This window comes from Varroa destructor, unplaced genomic scaffold (genome assembly GCF_002443255.2).
Source record: "Varroa destructor unplaced genomic scaffold, Vdes_3.0 BEIS01000007.1, whole genome shotgun sequence".
Taxonomy (NCBI): domain Eukaryota; kingdom Metazoa; phylum Arthropoda; class Arachnida; order Mesostigmata; family Varroidae; genus Varroa; species Varroa destructor.
In genome coordinates, this window is record NW_019211460.1 from 26422655 (window position 1) to 26443116 (window position 20462).

At 42.1% G+C, this 20462-nt stretch overlaps 1 protein-coding gene across 1 annotated transcript; it reads left to right on the forward strand.

Moving 5' to 3' along the window:
• The first annotated feature begins 267 nt into the window (after positions 1-267).
• On the forward strand, positions 268-20020 carry Nup358 (nucleoporin 358). Its single transcript, XM_022816427.2, has 15 exons — positions 268-627; positions 2671-2852; positions 3155-3338; positions 3573-3764; positions 3947-5182; positions 5535-5750; positions 6028-6331; positions 8241-8407; positions 8882-9520; positions 9800-12812; positions 13785-13940; positions 14328-14665; positions 14831-15053; positions 17607-17918; positions 18329-20020. The coding sequence occupies exons 1-15, from the start codon at positions 559-561 to the stop codon at positions 18523-18525; spliced, it is 7428 nt and encodes a 2475-aa protein (XP_022672162.1). The 5' UTR covers positions 268-558; the 3' UTR covers positions 18526-20020.
• Positions 20021-20462: the final 442 nt, after the last annotated feature.

Here is a 20462-nt window from a genome sequence, read left to right on the forward strand (position 1 = left end):
ACTACATATTCCCGCAAAATTTATACTACAACGGCAATGTAACACATAATAGTGGTAAAAGCCTTCTCAGTTCATGGCAGGATCCCTAATAAAGCATATCATCCGTTTTCGCGCCATTGCACTAAATAGCCGATATACTCCTCAACGTTGATTCAATGTTTATGTTATTTTTATCATGTTTATGATGTTACCAGGATCAAAACACATATTCAAATGTTGGCGCGCTACGGCAAAGAGCCGCGATCTGGCGCCATTCGGCATGTGTTGGTGATTTGCGCCAATCCGTTGGCGAAAGAAGTCACTGTTAGGCGTATGTACTATGTAGATGTAAATCGACCCAGCTCTGTTCTCTATTGGACCTCACTGCTGAATGCGGCGCTAGCCGCAGCACTAAATCACCGTCGCTATTCAACGAGAGGGATAGTGGGGCACTGTGATTCCGTGTTTCTTTTGTTCTCGTATCGTTTTGCCGCTAACTCAACAAGAAATTAACGCGCTGCAAAATTGTTCGACAGTAGTGGTGCTTCATCGGTAGCAGTGGGACATCGAACCCGCAGCATGACTCGGCGGCGATCCGAGATGGACGCCCAGGTGAAGAGGGCATTGTCCAACCTCAGCGAAAATGAGGTAAGTAGCTTTTTAGTGTCGGTGATGCCGATTAATTACACAGCAGAACGTTGAAAGGCATAAAATAACGCACGGCAAAGTGTAGATATTGTTTAATTTGACTGATCGATGGCGGACAGTCGATGGTGCGGTCGCGATACCCGTTTTAAAATGCTGACGGCCCCCTGCCATTAGAAAAACGTAAGGGAAAAAGCCGGTATCTGTAAGCTTGCCGGGGCCGCGTCTGGTAAGGATAGCTATGTAGTGGTAAGCGCTCGCTGTCATGCGCTGATCGAACAAAGAAAAGGGTTATTCTCATCCATTATAGAACGCCGGCTCTCTGTACTTTCATAAATGTTGTTGGTTTAATGCACCATTTACAGCTGAAGGTATACTTGAATCATGCAATAAGCCGTAGGTATAGATGGTAGAATCGTAGAGACTTATTTTCGTATATGCGAGGATGTCTCTAGAAACATACAACAGTAAGGATAAAATCACTTCCGCTGAAAAAAACAATTGGGTAAATGTTTAATGCAAAAAAGCTAGCTAGAAACATGTGCCGGGCGCCAACCACAACTTACACATGCTTGTTGCCGCCTAGGATCATACATATTTATCGATTAAAAAGAAAATTGATTGAAAAATAGGAATTGACAGTGAACTGAAGCACCCCATTTTATATGATTTACAATACGATAAATAATGATATTTTTAAATACGCGTTTAAGTTACCTTACTCAATATACTCGTTATATACGTTAATATACTCGTTAACTAACGAGTATATGTTAGCCGTGTGTGGAAGTTTTTTCATTGCACAAAATGGGTATTAAAGCACACCGAGATAGTGGTGAGTGGATGGCGAATGCATGTTAATTTCGGCTGCTTGGGTCGTTCATTTGTTGCGATTGACAACTGCGAGTAATAAAAGCTCGAAGCTACATTCCTGTATTCCATTTTGCTGGTGACTTATTGGCCTTGATTATGTATACATGTTCTGTAATCCTTAAAAATTTAATTCACAAAATCATAATATTTAAATAAGAGTTATTCTATTCGGCATTAGAAGTTTTGGTACTTTTTTTTTTAGGCGAATGTGGTTCTTAATATGGCAGCTGGCCTAAAATCAAATAATTTATGGTGTTTTATTGGATGAAATGATTACTGATAATGATAATTAAAAATGGATAGTTTACTTTAAAAATGTATGCAAAAATACTAAATAAACATGAATATTTTGCCTAAATATGAATATAACAAGTCAAAAAAGTGAAATTCGGAATTGGGTTCAGAGTTGTCTGTCAGTCGTGTATTATAGTATAGGTACAGTCGCTTTGGCGAAATTTATCGATATTGGACGGTGACTTTGCAAGATGCAAAGGCGTCATCTAATTTCTTTAAATAACATGAGTATGATATTACTTGATAAGCTCATCTTGCTGTGACATTAGTTCAATAATTTGCTCTTTATGTTGCTCGCTTGCTGTCAAATTAAAGGACGTTAATGGCGATACTCCACATTCAACAAGTTTGAGTTATGGCCGAACGAACTTTATGGTCGTTTTTTATGATTTTAACTAGCATCATCTATAAAAGATCCAGCGTGCGTAGAACTATTATACTGTCCAAATCATTTGAGATTTTTTTGTTACAAGAATAACCCAAGAGCCATTCGCAACAATAGCCTGCTATGACGTGTATGGCAAACGATGATCGCATGAGCCGGTTAAGATTTGCTACTGTAATTGGCGAAGCCAACAAAGCCTTTTGTATGAAAACTATCGACTTTCTAGCTTATTCCCATATGCATATTATATAGTATATCTATTTTCCTTTGGACAAGGACCGTTGTCGAATGACTTGACGGAAGACTCATTTACATTTAATTTGGAGTAATTATAAAAAAGAACCTAATATCTGATCTAATGCAGGCAACATCTTTCTCGCACTGGCTGTTTACACTCCATGTTTTACACGTTATTGTTCATCAATAACGATTGTAATCAATTCAATTACCCATCACATCTGTTAACGTCTTTGATTATATTGTTCGACTTCCAGAAAGTGTTACGATACCTACGTGTTGCACAACAGTACATTGCGATCCAGGAGCTTGGAGAAGCAGAGAGGTACCTCCTTCTCTATCTTCAGACGAAGCCAGAAAGTCACGAAGCACACAAGGTGCTGGGAGATCTGTACCTCAAACAAAATAAATACTACAACGCTTATGAGGAACACAAAACGTTAGTATCTCACCACGAGTTGATCGAGGATATATTCGTAAGCTTGTGGGGTGTCCTGTGCATCATAACTGACAATTCAACGGAAGTCTAAAAAACTACTAAATTTAAGTTGGTTTTTACAGTACAATAAACTATTGGCTATCTTCGGCCTTCCTTATTTTCCAGTTTTACAAGATGTTTTGTCTGGTACTTATAATAAAAAGCGATCCAGATAGCATTTCACAATTTTTCAGACGTGCCAAGCTGTGACTGAGCGTTAAATTGGTACGTATTTTTGTGTCGCTCCGCTTTGACTTCGCCAGTGCATACGGGGCTCAGGCCAGTCCTGAGATTCTTGCAGCCATCTGTGCTTCGGCGGCGAAAATTTCACTTGATGTACAAATTCGCCGCGATTGGCTCAAGCGCGCTGAAAAGGTAAACCTGCCAGCCTCTGATATGCTACCCCTCAAAGAAGCTATCCTACGTCAGGAGAACCCAAATTCACAGGTAGGTAGGCGCCATAACGCACACTACTAGTAGGCAATGCTCACTTTAAATACCAAACTGTGCTTTTAATGTCCTAGATATTGCGTGTGGAATCAAACGAAATCAAGCGCAATTAAATAATATTCAGTTATTGTGGCCTTCCATAGAGACAAAATACAACTCATCCAAACTATTTTCCTGTCTTTTTTCTATAAACTGAAATTTTTACAACTATTTGCAACTTGTGCCTGACAGGACATGGAGGATGTGCTTAAGGAGCAGGCCACCTTATATCCTCAAGATGCTGAATCACAGGCGAAGCTGGTCGGCTTTTACTCAGAAGCCCGTCGCTACGAGGATTGTGTTCAGGTCATTTTGCGAGTGGAGGGCACGCAGGAGATGCGCACAAGCCCACGGTGGTACAAGGAATGCCTATCGGCTTTCTCCGTATGTTCTGCCTTATAGTGTTGATAGTCAGCTTTCAACACCATTGTGAATTACCATTATGCAACATTACTTATTTACTTATGAATGCATGTAGTATTTGAAATATATAAAGTGAATCATTCTGTTTAAGATACGACGCCTACATACGCAATGCTAACAATGAAATCACTGATTTTTTACAGACAATTCGGGAACTGAAAGCACTACCCCTTGATGCACCACTGGTTATGTTGCATCTGCAGATCGCCTCGCGCCTTACACTAAGCCTTATGACCGACTCGCAATTGTTATCGGGAAGTCACTATGACGACCAGAAGTCATCACCGTCCGCCAACAATAACTCCGTGACTGATAAACATCTTCGAACCGAAGACTTCCATAGACAACTGCAAGAATTTGACACACTGCTCCACGACGCGTTAAATATCAATTCATGGTACCGTGAAGGTCTATGGGGCTTCGTGCTTGAACATTTCACGGGTCAGTTGTTATTCATTTTTGCGATGGCGATGCTGCGTCGTGTAAGCAATGAAGATGAAGCCCGCGACGAAAGCTTTAGAAAACGTGCTCAGTCACTCATGTTTGCTGCTCTCGAAAAGCGTCCCACTAAGGTTGAAGCCGAAATATGGTTTATTAAGGCCGACGAAGCTAATCGCAAGTTATTGCAGGAACTGTATCTAGACGGCTGCTACCGAACGGCTGTTTGTTATCATTGTTTAAGTACAGAGGCATCAATGTCATTAGGTGATGAGTTCGTTTCGAGGGTCAAACTGGCGGCGGCAGGCAACAAGGCTATTGAGATGATTACTTCGCGTATGTTTCCCGGCCAAGCAATCAAGACGGTGTACAACCAAGCTGTCATTAGTCGCACGTGTCAACGACTTCCAGAACGGTCGCAAATAGTACCGTATGAAGCTAACGCCTGCGTCCGAATGGCCGGTAGCCTTGAGCACCTTGCTTGGTTCCTAGTGAGTGGCGCTGATATTCCAACGGAGCGAATCTTCCGTACACTTCCGCCAGTGCCTGACCTTGAACACGGCGGTTACAATCCAGCTCAATCTGATATCGACGCTTTTCTTTCCGCAGTTCATGCTGCCGTTAGGATTTTCGGCGCAAAGATGAATATGACTAAGCCGACGGCGCCACGAGAAGTGATGCAATACTCGTATACGACGCCTAAACAGAGGAAATACTGGAAGGTTCTCTATCAGCGATTTGTGATGAAGACCAACTCCGTAAAGGGATTGGTGCAAGTAAAGAAAACACTGAACGATGGCCTGGAGTTTGTCAGGGGCGGAGATGGGCATGATTCACGCTCGAGGATGCCGATATGGTTTATGGCGCAGATTGCTCGAGATTTGCTGAAGAAGGCGCACAAAAAGAGCGCTTATTTTGCCGTGGCGATCCACTATTATAAAGTGAGCTAGAATGCTGGTGTTGTGTTGGTACGGCGCCATGTTACTTTTTTGTCATTGAGGGACATTCAGTTGATTGAATTGGGGTCTAAGGTAGACTGTCGGTAAAAATTTTCCTGTAGAAATGGTCAAATCGATCTTGCCCAAAATTGCATCGGCGCTCGTATTTGTACAAAATGCTAGAAATAGTATACATGACAAAAGACGGACGTCGACTGAATGCTCGGTTTAAGGGGGTCTTCATTGGGAGCTAGATTTGTGTAGACTTCTTCGTCTAGTTCGTGTTACTTCATGCGTGAACTGAACTGTTGTTTTCCGTAGTTTAATATTCCAAAGTTGATTGATCTTTCCGTAGCGGATTCTTACTCAATTGGACGACCACTCTTCTATTCCACTGGCGGCATTGAACAGTGGGTCCCGAACCAGTTTCTCCTCAATGTTCGAGCTTCCCAAGCAATACACTTTTGATGTTGAAGAAATGGGCAGATTACGGAGTGAGGCTCGAATTGAAATCGGAAAATTCTTGTTTTTCTCTGGCGAACTTGAGAATGCGATCAAGACACTGGCAGAGGTCAGTTAGTTATACGGCTGCCTAATATATTTATTTTAATATAATATTTTAATATCTAATATACCATTTCTTTTCCTTTTATTAACTGTATTTACCGTTTGCTTACGATGTATAGTCATTAATAAAATCGTTGTTCAAGCGCCACTGTTAGTAATTCTCGGGCGACATCGCCGGGATCAATTAATACTCTATATAATGGATTCAACAAACTGGTTAGTTATAAATTGGGGACTGCTAACTCGGGGATCAAAGTTGTAATAATAATAATAATTTTCAGGTTTCACACCCTTATGGCTACCTTTATTATGCGCGAGCTGTGCGCAAACTCAGTCGACAGCTTGTTGCAGAGCATGATTTGGAAACGGCTGAAATGCTAAAAGAACGCGCACGTGCTCTGCTGGCTAGGGGTATTCCGATGGCAAAACACGATCCCGAGCTCGTCGAAAAGCTTCGTAGAGAATTAGATGCGTACGACATGGACAATAAAGGATATGGAAACGGCACGTTAACGCCGACCAACAATCCAAACGGCACTTCCATCGGTTCGGTTAGCCTCAATTTGAGTACTCTCATTCCAAGAGGTGAGTTTGATGTTGGATGTACAATCATAAAGCACCGTTACACGCGCGTGTCGATTATTATTTCTGGTTAAAGTGGTGAAGTTGGCGCCTAGTAATACCAAGCACTGGGACCGATTCACTATTCGACCAATGTGATGACTAAGGTAAACATTTTTTAAAGTAAAGAATTTTAACTGTTTGCTAAACTTTTCTCGCCAGCTTATAGCGTCTTACTACGCTTCTAGAATGTTGTATATTACTCGTAACTATTGCTATCAAAACTCACACATTTTGAACAGAGGATTGCGGAATAGGAGACCTTTAATTGCTCGTTCGAAAAGAATGCTTAATGCGACTAATATGCCTAAAATACCCACACGGATTACACTATGGCGTATTCCGTGGGGTTTTTGAGCAGTAGTTTTTTTTATGGTAAATCATCATTATCCTTATAATGAGTAGCAAATTATGTTCTTATTAATGTTGATCACTGTTTCTAGACAGTTTGACCTAAAAAAGAAAGCGATTTGCTTGCCTAGTAAAATTAGCTTTTGTTTCTATCCTGGATTAGTGACAATGACTGACGATGCGCGCCTCTGATAGGCATCAGGTCAAGAGTGAATTCAGCAATGTGCACATGTGTGGTCCGAGTTTTCACCTTCGCTCGCTCAATAAATAGTAGCGCGTGGCAGCAGTCGTTTTATCCCAATACCTCATTTCATTCCACAACAGGATAAATAAATTTTGTTGTTTAAAAAACTGTAGCACTAGAGAAGGTTGCCTTTACTCAATTACTTTGGACAACGCCGAGAGCGAAAACCACCTGAATGTCGAATGATTAAATTTTTTTCTTCAACAGCGTAGCTTGCGACAATACGTGGTGAATATGCTACAGCTTCGACGCTACTCACTGCAGCATATTCACCCAAACAGATACACAGATTCATTATCGCGCTCCCTTATCACACAAAATGACCATTTACCAGTCCACCAGGTAGCTGAATTTGCTTTCTCCCGTTACGCTGTTTTCATGATCATAGTAGTTCTACTCATTAAGTTGAGGCGTCTCACTGCTATTTACACTGTGGTGACTACCGGCTGTAATCTCGGATGATCTACATTCGCAATTTTTCTTCGTACCGTACGGTAAACATCATTTCATTACGCTCATATTCTTACCATTGGTCCATACGGAGACCTTCGACATGCTATTGATTCACGATAGCATTCATTCGTCTAAGGTACACCAACTAAGGTTACTTGTACGTGTTTACTGATCCGCTTGGTAGCTTCTTCGCCATCCTAATTTTTATATGATTTTATATATGATAAATACGATCTAGTGCCTTTAAGTGAATGTTTCTAGTTTTACGTCCAATATTGCTGCAAAACGAAGCGTATCTACGCCCTCTTTCAAATCTAGGTTGCATTATCTTTGTCCCTATCGTTTAACTGGCGAACAGCTTATACCTGCAGGATTACGGTTGCAACCGTTGGCGGCACTGAAACCACGTACGCACCAGCCGCTGGCTTAAGTTGGCGTTCTCTCTCGATTAAACTTTTCTGTCTGTGGTGTTTGCTATATTGGCTGAGTGTTTTCGATACGACTAAACCTTAAAGCGGGTAGATCACCTGTGCCTGTGGAAAGTATTCTATAAGCGTCAGTCATAAAGGAAATTCTATTCATTTAAATAAGCTGCAGATTTAGGCTCTTGTTCTGTAGCTCGTAGAAGCTGCTGTTACGTGAGCTGTAATTCGTGGGCTGGCGAATCGAAACAGTTAAGCCTATGAAGATATTTCAGTAATCACGGCTTAAATGACGAAGCAATTTATGCATTAGACTACGAATAGATATTGTGATTGGTAATAACCCCTGGTACACGTTTCATCGGCTTAAAATGACGTTGAATTGTGCTTCCGCGTATTTCAGTGGACGCACCCGTCGCTGTCGAGTTTGACCTAGTTCGTATAGAGTCAATTATCAAGGAACAGTGCGACAAAATCGTAGCAGACTCGGCCCAGAGAAGTGCGAAAATGGCGTTTGAGTTAGCCGAACTTAAGGCAATGCAAGGACAACTCGTTGACAGTGTTGCCAAGGTACATTATTTTATTTAGTCGATAAACTCGGAACTTTTTCGAGACGAATCCTTGGAGCTTTTGGTGCCGTCACGTTACATGCGTACTCCAAAACAGTGTCCTATTACTCTCATAAATAGACATAGACAAATATTTGCTCGTATTCGCCGATGTGTTTGGCATAGCGTATATACCTCTCTATTTTTGAATTTGTTTCTATTAAATAGAAGTGTCCAATTACAACTTGAAATGCAGTACTTGATTTCAGCCTATTACCGCAGAACTAATTGGCTATTGCTGGATATACGCACTCAGCGGTAGTGCTCGAGAAATTACTAGCTCGCATAACGATCTAGAAAAGAAGATCAGTCGTTGTCTCTGTGATGTCACTATTAACTTCGTCGTGCAGCATGTCGTTCTGGTATCTTTGTTAAGTCGCTAGTAATTCTATTTGGGACAGACTTTATTCATTATTCTATTCTCTTTCGGTCACAGGTTGCAGCTGGCCAGACCGCCACAGAGAGCCAACTGCAAGTCTTATCGCAGACTGTGTCTGAACTCAAGGTAAAAGTGTCACAGCTTGGACAACAGATTACCCGGTTGGAGGAGATGACCATGCTTCAGCAGGCTAACCAGCAGGACTATCACGAATATCAAGATAATCAACAGTCACAACAGCATTCGCAACAGTCACACGATAGCCAGAGCACAGGCCTTAGCCAAGGTGGAAGCACTAGTAATTATACGAGTGGCGCGCTAGTGATTCCTCCGGGCACCGGTTTGCCCCAATTCAATTTGACGAGCATGCGAGCGCCTCTGCAGGCTCACGCAGGATATACCACTGTGACATCGGGATCGGGGGTTACAGGATATCCATCTAACACCAGTGGCGGTACCAATCAAGGCTTTAAAGCACCAGGCAGTTCACCGACCTCTAGCTCTCAAATGGCGACCGCCTTGCCAATGATTCTATTCGATTCGCCTGGTACAGTCTTCGAAAAACGAACAGGCCAAACTAATTTCATACCGGTTGGTGGTGTTCACCAAATCACTGTATTTGACACTAATTTCTCGTATGGAACAAGTACGAAGACATTTTTGTACTACGATGCTACAGCAACGTACTTAAAATTTGTAAGTAATATCGCCAGAATGGCGATTAAATTCAGAAGTTATGTTTTTGTTCTTTTTGGCCATTTCTATGATTGGGCTGTGAGTAGCGACTTGCTATTAACCATACTTTGCAGTGTGTAACTGCTTTCGATTAACTGCGTTATTCGAGCCTTGTTTATGGGGCCTGCACTTAGGAATACTCGAAATATTCTGTATGTATACGCCCAATAACACGACCGGCTCCTTCAATTCCGTCACCAGTTTCTTAACCGTGCACGATATTTTCGTATTTCGTTGCAGACGCTCAACTCTGAGATGACGGCGCGTGCATTCGAAGCCAACGGACAGACGAACCTTACCTGGACAGTCGGCGGGACTGAATACTACGCGCGTTTTGCTGATCTGTCATGTCTTCCGGAAACGCTCATGCGCGTCTTCCAGACCTGTGGAGTGATAGTCATAAAGAGCGAGCTGCCATTAACGTCGAACACTTCACAAGATCGTAGTAATAAACTGTATGGGTTGCCTTCGTTGATTGGTGCTGGCAACGCATTGCCCCCTAGCCCTCTGCAAAGTATGGCTGCGCTTGTCAACAAGACTGAAAATCAGAAATCTTCTGCTGCAACAGCAGTAGGATCGTCTCCAAGTGGGAGTTTCTTTACGATGCCAAGCGCTACTTTGACCCCTACGAAGCATGTATTTGGCGCTTTCGGTGCTATCTCCTCTGGCGTGACGACTACACCAACGTCGTCATCTACGTTCTCATTTAGTCTGAGCGGTTCGGCTGCATCGGTCGCGAATGAGACAACTGACACGAAAACGACGCCGACAACTACTAAAGGCGTGACGTTCACTTCCACGACGACCCTGGCTGTTAATTCTGCCAAAGATAAAACTCCTGAGAAAGCACAAACAACGCCGCAAAAACCAGTCGCGTCGAACCCCTTTGCCGGATTCACCTTCGGCGTTCCGAAGACCGATCAGAAAACCCCGACATTTGGTGCATTCAACAGTGTTACAACGTCTCCTGCTAGTGGTGCCAGTGCGGTCTCGAGTTCGTCGTCAAAACCAACGTTTAGCTTCTCGACAACTTCGCCGGTGACTCCGACAACAACTATAAAGCCCACGTTCAGCTTTTACAATACCACTTCATCTGGTGCTTCCGCTTCCTTAGGTGTTCAGTTATCCCCACAGATCCAAGACTCGAAGGATGTGGGCGAACACGTGGACGAATACGAACCGACGGCGCACTTCCAACCAGTCATCGAGCTTCCAGACCTTGTCGAGGTTACTACAGGTGAGGAGAGTGAAGATGTGATATTCTGCGAAAGAGCTAAGCTTTACCGTTTTGCTGGCGATACAAAAGAATGGAAAGAACGCGGTTTGGGTGATCTGAAAATTTTGCGGCATAAGGATACGGGTAAGTACCGCGTAGTCATGCGGCGCGAGCAAGTGTTTAAGCTTTGTGCCAACCACCAAATTGTTGCCGGTCTTAAGTTACAAAAGCGCGCAAAGGACACCGAGTTAATGTGGGCAGCACCGGATTTTGCTGATGGAGAGGTTAAAAATGAGCAGTTCGTGGTTCGTTTCAAGACTGCTGAACAGGCCAGTAGGTTTAGGACAACATTTGAAAACGGTGTAAAAGCTGCGGAATCGAAAAATCTTCAAAAGCCAACAACGAGCAAGGTCCAACAAAAGGAAGGGGCAACTACTAACAACCTCATGGATAAATTCAAACCGAAAGCAGGTTCGTGGGAGTGTACGACATGTTATGTCCCTAATTCCGCCTCGGATATGACGTGCGTAGCGTGTAGTAATCCTAAGCCTGGCACGAAGTCACCAGTCAGCTCTGCTACTGTCCAACCCACATTTTCTTTTGGAATTAAAAAACCTGCAACATCTGCACCCGGTGGGACTACAACTAGCTTTAAATTCGGTCTGGCAACGAGTTCCGAGCCGGTATTCGGCATCTCATCATCAAATGCTGAAGAAAACGGAACTTCGCCTACTTCTACTTTTTCGTTAGGCATGCCAGCCTCATCCTCAACTGCCTCAATAACAACTTCCACGACAACCTCGACGACATCTGTTGGATTCTCTTTCGGAGGCGGCGCTTCTACTGGTTTTGTGTTTGGGCAGCCTAGTAATTTCACCAGCACCTCAAGTGCCCTCGCTACGTCACCACCAAAGTTTGGCTTTGGTACACCAAGCGGTACCGATCCTAGCAACAAAATCGTTGGAAATGAGGATGAAAAAAAAGACTCCTTAGGGGGATTTACATTTGGCAGCCCTCAGAAGCACGAGTTTTCGTTTGAGGCTCGCCACGCCTCAGAGGATGAGGAAGAGGTAGCTGAATCAAAGGATGTGTACTTCGCACCGGTGATTGCTCTTCCACCTGTTGTCGAGGTTGTCACCGGAGAGGAAGACCAAGAACTTGTCTATTCGCATCGAGCGAAGCTCTACCGTTTCGTCGGCAAGGAATGGAAAGAGAGGGGAACCGGTGACTTCAAATTACTGAAGGATCCTTTCTCCAAAAAGTTCAGGTTGACCATGAGGCGCGACCAGGTGTTCAAGGTTTGTCTTAACCATTATCTTACCAAGGAAATCAACTTTAAGCGACGTGAAGACCAGAGAAGTATTGAATGGAGTGCAATTGACTTTGCCGAAGGTGAGCCGGAGCCGACGCTGTTCGCGTTACGTGTTAAAACGAAAGAAATCTGTGACGCGCTTTTAGACACGATTGCAATTGCCCAGTCGGAGGCAAGTGCCCTACCAGGAACACCTTTACCCTCCACAGTAAAGACGCTACAAATCTCGTCATCATCGGATACTAAGTCCAAAGAGCAGAAAACACCCGCCAGCTCGTTCTCCTTTAAGCTAGAGGACAACAAAGTATTGGAAAACAAGGAGAGCCCAGTCACCACCAAATCAAGTGAATTCAAGTTTGGACCTAGCAGAAATCTTTTTGGTAGCACTTCGACATCAACCTTTGACAATGAGGTGATTTTCGTAAAAGAAGAAAAGGCATCACCACAAGATGTTGCCCGAGCCCGACAGCTCATGCTGCCTGACAATTTCTTCCTGTACGAGACGCGTTGCCGAAAATGCAAAGGGTGTCGGGGTTGCGACAATGACCCGCCCGAAGAACAAGAATTACCCATACATACTTCTGTGAGTACAAATCCAGCTACGACTGAAACTGATACGATATCATTGCCATCATCACTCGCCCAAAAGGACGCTAGTCCTGCAAGACCCACTCCAGTCTTTGGTGCGCAGTCAACCTTTGGAACCACAGCTGCCGTTGAGTCAGGTGAGTGAAAGCAGCCCAATGACTCACACATAAGGTTATCCATCCTCATACACATTAAATTATCCAAATCTTTTAGCTACCTCACTTTTACTTTAGACCTCACTTTTCACAAGAAGCAGCATAAAATGCTAGATTACCACGGACATAAATTAAAAACTTGACCTTGTCGGATTTCTTTACGGGAATGGTTTTTTAGCTTGTTGTAGGTATATAGTAACTTTGTACGCCATCTAGTGGAAAAGTTCTACATTCCTTGTATCAGATTTAAATGTTACTCTATAATGTTATTGACTCTATCATGTTAATGGTGTGGATTTGGCATATATTTTCTCAATTCAGTTGAGAAGGCAGTTGCAACTGAGATGCATAATGGTACGTGGCCTGCCTTGGCCAAAGACGCATGATTTTATTTCGGATATATGTTTCAATAAGGCGGCGCTACCTCCCACTGTCACTGTAGTTACAGATAAACAACTGGTGAATAGGCGTCGTCCAGCGGGACACACGTTTAAGAGCCGCGTTGTCTAAACGATTTGATAGAACTAGCCAAAAAGTTTCGGGAGAATCGGCGTGTGCAGGGTTCAGTCGTCACAACTGGAGAATTGAACGAAATAGACAACGGGACACAGTAGCACATTTATATAGTTGCACCATAAACAGTAAAACAAATACTATTAATTAATAATTGCGGGCTTTGTATTTTGTCATGCAAAAGATCGTGCATGACGATCGCCTGAGTACTACTGTGTTTCGTGATTCTGCATCGTGATTTGCACGTTAACGAAAACAATTATGTCCTAAATTAGTTTGCAATGAATACATCGGGATAGCTAATTTCATGTGTGATCTGTATACCTTGGAAGTGTTGAGGTTTTCACTCGTTGATGTTGCACATCAGTGCTACGATCCGTTGTTTTTTTGAGATATGTGCATGTGACACTAAGCAGCGATTTTTTCCACCGCAATCTGCAGATTCTACTACCCAGAAGCCACCGGGTGGTGAAAACGGTGGTGGCGGATTTGTCTTTGGTTCGTCTACTGGCATGTCGTTCGCTTCACTGGCGCAAGTAAATCAGAACGTCGAGTTTAACTTCGCTACTACCGCAGATGCAGCGGCGCCTTGGACAGGTACAGTGGCAGAGTAATTTCTAATTATTGTAACTACACTGCTTTTGCTTTCATGGAATATCCATTTTCATAACAAAAATTAATTAAAATGCCTTTTAGAATGAGCAGTTTAATCAGAATGTTTTAAAAAAGCAAACTGCTTTTTGCGAGATGACTCTACACGTCTGTATCACAACTACTTGAGTTAACTTTAATGGTTTAGAATTTCCCCAACATCTATGATAGTTACGAAGATGATTCTGATCGCGTGTTCCACGAATTCTTATGCACCCTTGTTGCATTGCATGATTATCATGCGCGAACAGACTGAAGTCTACTCTCTACTCAGTGATTACTTCCGTTCTTCTCAGTGCCTACTTGTGTTCTTCAATTTCTTATCCTGTGCAGACCCCCAAAACCAACGCTCATTCTTCACGGCTTTCACAAAGAAGGCTAATGCTACCGCGGACGGAACAAATACGAGCGAAACCGGCGCAGGAGAAGAGGGCGACACCGGTGAAGAAGTTGAGGCCGCGGTCGATGTCCACTTTGAGCCTGTGATCCCGTTGCCAGAACTGGTCCCCGTGTATACAGGCGAAGAGGATGACGAACTGCTTTACGCGCAAAGGGCCAAACTTTACGTGTACCATCCCGACACATCGGAATGGAAGGAGCGCGCCCTGGGGGAAGCAAAAATCTTGCGATGCAGTGATGGCCGAGCGCGCATCGTTGTTCGTAGAGACATGGTTAGTAAATAATCTGTATATGGTAATATCATGATATATCATATTGTAACACACCGGCAAAAATAGAGGCTCACGTTTCGTAATAGCTAAAGTAGCAACTATTTTTATTGTAAATGTGCTTACTAGAAATAACCTATTGTGTGTTGCTTCGGATCAACTTTACAGGTCCATAAGGTGGCTTGCAATCACTACATTACCAGTAATATGGAGCTGAGGCCGATGGCGACCTCAAATAGCTCGTTGACCTGGTGCGCGATTGATTTCGCCGACGGTGAGCCGACACCAGCAACGTTCGCTATCCGAGTTAAGGGCGCTGATCGTCTCGACGAATTCAGACGGATTTTTACCGAGGAGGTTGAACGGAGCAAGCAGAGGAGCGCTGATGAAGGTGCGCATTGAGATGTGGTTCATGTCCCTCCTGAAATGGGTGCTAGTTTTGGACAACGAAAAAGAAAACCGGTTGAACAAGAGGCACAAATAAATGAACGCATAAATGAGTGAAAGCGACCTAAGGGAACAGACAAGGGCAAAATCCGGATTGTGCTAGATAAAAGAAAAAAATAGATCCTCTTACAGAGAAATGCTCTCTCTATACCTTTATACAAAATAACGAAACAAAAACAAGCAAACATGCAGGGTAAACTGGTTGACTCAAAAAATGATCGCGTCGACAAATTGGATCCGGTTTTGTCGAACACTTGTTGTATTTCAGCCACCCAAAGCACACGTGGGGATAACTATTTTATAAATCAATGTGCGTACTGATCACAAACACAGCGGGCCGGAAAGAGTAAAGGCCAAATAAGTGAATATTTGTACAATAAACAGGAAAACACAGGCATACACAAACGTCACGTAAAGTGGATACAGGAAAACCGCTGAATAGTGGGCACCCGCTGAGTAAGACTGTAAACATAGGTTGTTTTTTTTTTACTGCTGCCCTTTTGCCTGGGGTCGTGGTTCATGGCCAAACAAGTAACTCCTGGCGCATGTTACGGCAATGGGGAAAGAGTTAGTTTTTTAATCACGACATTTTGATAGCTGCCTCATGTAGCCCGTTCACCCTCCTTCTTCGACAATTTTTCCAATGTTTACCGATGCGACGCAGACAAGCGTATAATTTTGTTGGCAGCCAAAATTGACTGTTATGAAGAAGGCTATGCTGTAAAATAAACCTCAGTTATGATTCTTAAAGGGACTGAACTGCTGATAAGTAAAATAATTGTTAGTCCATCCTTAATTACCAAGGCGATAATTCCTAATGTAAAAATTTGTCGGCCATTGTAAAGTTACTATTGTGCTTTTTGTCGTAAACGTGATTTTTTCATCGACTTACTAGCTGTGTGCAAGCGACCCATAACGGTACAGTATTGGGTCTTGGCGGCGGAATCTCTGGCGACCAGGTTATGTTCCTCGTCTTAAAGAGAAATTGTGTATTAGCAGTAAACGAAAAGAATATTGTGCTTTATCTAACAGCTCAACTGCTTCTGTCCACTTCACCTCGGACTGCAACAAGCTTTCTTTGTTTATAACATCGCTCATCCTTGCTTGTTTAAGCATATCATGTGTATGCTATGTGGCGGGACGTATAACAGTCAGGTCGTGTCAAGGGGTAAGGTCGACTTCGGCTAACAGGTTGAAGTTAGTAGTCGACGAAATTGTTAGTAAAGCTTGAAGAAAATCGACCCCTTACTACCCAAAGTACTCCATTTTTTCTGCAAAGCATAATAGCTTTGGGTGTAGTTGTTGCTTTCTCCTTATGTTGTTTCTGTTGGCCGAAAACATTATGATTTCAGCATCTGCGGAGACGAAAAAACCTAAACACAGGTTACAGCAGTATTTACAACAGAAGAAAATTTAGGAGGGAACGACTAAGGCGCGATTAATTTCATTGATTTACTCATCGTATAAGGGCTTTACAGTAAGTTGGATCTTGATGTGCAAATCGCTGCCGATTTCGGAATAATCTTTGTACGAGACAAACTAGCAAGGTCTTTCGGCGCACTTATTTGAGGCGCGTCGAATGTTTGCCGGACGAGGGGAAATGCAAAGGAATATACTGGACGCAGGGAGTGAATGTGTGAATGAATTGAATTGTCAGGCGGACCGATTGATTAAAACCGCTGATCTAGATTTTACATAAATACGGTTGTAAACACATAGATACATATGCATTAGCGGGCACCCCCCGCACACGCGAATAGAAGTAAAAATTGGTCGGAGACGAGTTAATAATAAAAATAAAAACAATAATCATGTAAGTATAGCAACGGGAAACGAATATTATATTGATAATTGGAAACCTGGTGTCTGCTGGAGGATCGTTCCAAGAATGCGTTAATAAATTCGTAGTTGTTTAATTACAGCCTGTATTACGTTTGTACTTATTTTACTGATGACAAAAATGGTTTTCAAAGCAATCGAGTCATAAGGACAAATCTAAATAAAAACAGAGGTTTTAATAGTAGGTCTTAAAAGATAGAAATATATGGATATAGATCACCCACGTGTAATGGCTTTAGTTCTTGGGACGGTCTATGGCGGTTAATATGTCAATGAAACGCACCCATATTAGGTTGCATTCCATATTTATTGTGCTTGACATTGTTCAGAGTTGCAAGAAACATCGTAAGGTTATCGACAGCGTCTCTACTGAGCAGCTTTTTTCCAAATGCCGATAAGCCGCCTGTGTACAACTGACCGTCCCTGCATCCAGTTTTCAGTTATTCAGAGACGAAATCTCCATACGCTCTTCAAATTGCTTCAAAAAAAATCAACTCTTCAAATTCCTTCAAATTTTAAGTCAAACGCTTTATCTGTCAAGAAATTTGCATGTGAGAATTCCAAGTGCAACGAAGTCCGGTTCTATGTAATGGCCAGCAAAATTACTCTAAACGAATGCTATTTGTGGTTGATATTATTGTGCGTTCGGTTGTTGCAGTGAACTCTGGGGCCCGTGCGTCGGAGAAATCACCGAGCGGTGCTGATACTTTGCTCCGAGGTGGTGAAGCAGGTGAGGTGGCTAGCGGAGATGCTGACAGTGATAGCATACTGTATGAGGCAAAAGTACTTCTGTTTGAGGAGATCCCGCTTGGAGCTGCATCTTGGAAACCTGTCACAGACGACAAGTGCATTTTGCGGGTCATCTACGATGACGACATCTTTGCGCAAGTGATTTTGCTCATCGATGAGCCAAGTGGAAATACACTGGCGGAAACGGTGATCGCCGTGCAGACGTCGCTGCGAGAAGATGGTTCGTACTTTTTAAAAGAGCTTATGCATGTGATACGACGATGTACCACCTACTAACTGTATATTATGCGGACGACCACTGAAATCGTCAAGTGATTTTGAACTTGTTGATTTACACGACATAGGGAGAACAATTTTTTTTTTAGTACATTTGTCAAACGTAATCACGAGGAACCCGATCATTCTGATAGTAACGCGCCAATGAAGTAGGATCATTGAAGCAAAATACTTTTTTATAAAGTGCCCGTATTTTTTTAAAGTATTCAATTCATTGTGTCATTTGCGTACATTGCAAGGTTATTATTGAAAATAATCGAAGCACGATGCGTTTATCAAATAAGTCCATAATTAAAGAGCTCTAGGTATATACAGCTTATTTTTTTATTACTGTACTTCATGTGATTATTGCAGGGGTGCATGGCATCTGGATGGCCCAGGATACTTCTCAAAAACCGCCCGTGAGGCGACGTTTTCGGGCCACTTTCAGCTCGAAAGCTGCACTCTCAGAATTTGCTAGCATATTTGCTGAAGGCAAAGAGAGCGCAGTCGAGTGTGGCGTAGTTGAAACAGATGACCCAATGCCAATTCGATCTGGCAGAATACAGTGAGATGAAGCTAAGGTATCAGTGAGCGAGGGTGTCTGACGCAACATTATAACTATCCATCAAAGTCAACACGAAACAAACGATTCCTGCCGGAATCTGTTGGACACAACCGACAGACAATCATGTAGCCTTCTATGTGAACTAAAATCTGAATAACGTGCGCCGCTTTCAAATGAGGTTTCCTTTACAATTAGTTATATTATCGTTCAGACACGTCTCGAGTATACACTATGTTCAGTGCATACCGATCAGAGAATTCAGTCAAATCATATTGCTGGACAAATAACCTAGGTAGTTTATGAAATCGTATAATAAGGTCTCAGAAGAGGATTCTTTATTGGTTGATTTTTCAACCAATGGTAGTCAATTTGTATCTTCAAAAATAGCTACCTAACTTGTACCATGCATTCACATAAATGTCGATTAAACACAGATCTATGTGTGATAAGTACAATGACAGCTTGACTTGGAATGCACGTAGCAACTTGACAACGCTTACGTTGAAACTGGAAACAAATGTTAATGAAGAGCTGCATGCTCAGATTATTCTTCCATTACTGAATTAATCAATGTTTGCAATTTTTAGAGCAACGAATTTGTCAATGAATATGAAATGCATTTAATAACCTGTACGAGTTTCGTAATTGTTCCTATGAAGTTGTGTGGCAACATATACTTGTTATTATTATTATTATTATTATAGGGCTTAGTGGCGGTAACTATTACAAGCCTAGAGAGGCAGAAAATTTTGAAAGAACTGCACCTGTTTTAAGACCCGGCGCTGGGTACGCAGTATTATAACTGTTTATTTTTAAGAGAGCGGGTGGCCATGTTACGTATATCGTGTATATTCCTTGATACCTTTGATCTTTAACAAGGCTATTTCCATAATACGTTCTTATTATAGAGGCTCTTCTCAGCATGAAATGTATGATTCAATAGGACTTTAGAGATTAGAGCGCACGTTAGGGTAAGGATCTATCTTCAAGTAATATATCTAATTCCCTGCTTGTATATTAGATATAATTATTAAATTAGTATTAGTAGATTTGTGATATTAATAATGACTTCCTTCAAGTCACAGAAGATGGGTTTTTCAATCTAAAACACGTAACTTCGTATGCGGCGGCTGCTAGCGACAGACGATGTAGAATAAGATACGCGGACAATAAAACATACATATTTACAGAGAGCCACATGCACGTCTACACAGTTAATGAAAGGAATTAAGATAAGTAAACTTTTCCGATATAGGGATTGAAACATCTCTGGTATTTTACATTCATAACGAATAAAGCAGTGAGTAGTTCATAATGCATGGATTATATAAGTATTTAATATTATTCTATTGCTTGAAATAAATGTTTGTAAATCGCAGCAAGAACGCGTGGATGTTTTCGAATCTAGGTAAAAGGCAGAAATGATGTTGGCATAACAGAGCCCGATTAAACACAGCGAATGTTAGCACAAATGGCATCAATAAATAATAGTTTACTGAGACACAATGTTTTTATTTCTCGTACATCTATACTGCTAATGTTCATTTTTTACTTCGCTTTTCAGTATTATACAAATAGTGTATAATATTTTTTAAAATAATAAAATAAAAAAAATATATATAGAATTTTTGAAAAACCTCGATTGAATAACAAAATAACTCAGCGGCCTGAAATGTTTTATTGATTGCGTTGAATTTTCGTTAGCATGTTTCCCTTTGTGAGAAAAATGATGAACTTGCTCATATCAAAACGCTATCTGAAATATATTTTCATATTACCGTTAGACCTAGCGCGCATGTAATATATTGTGTAGTCTTACATAATGCAGGTTATTGGATTGAATTCGATTTTTTTCATGGACAATGTCTGGTGAATTATGCCAGTGTACTTTGCGTTGTTTCGAATCCTTTTGTGCATAATCAAATAGAGCTCGACACACAA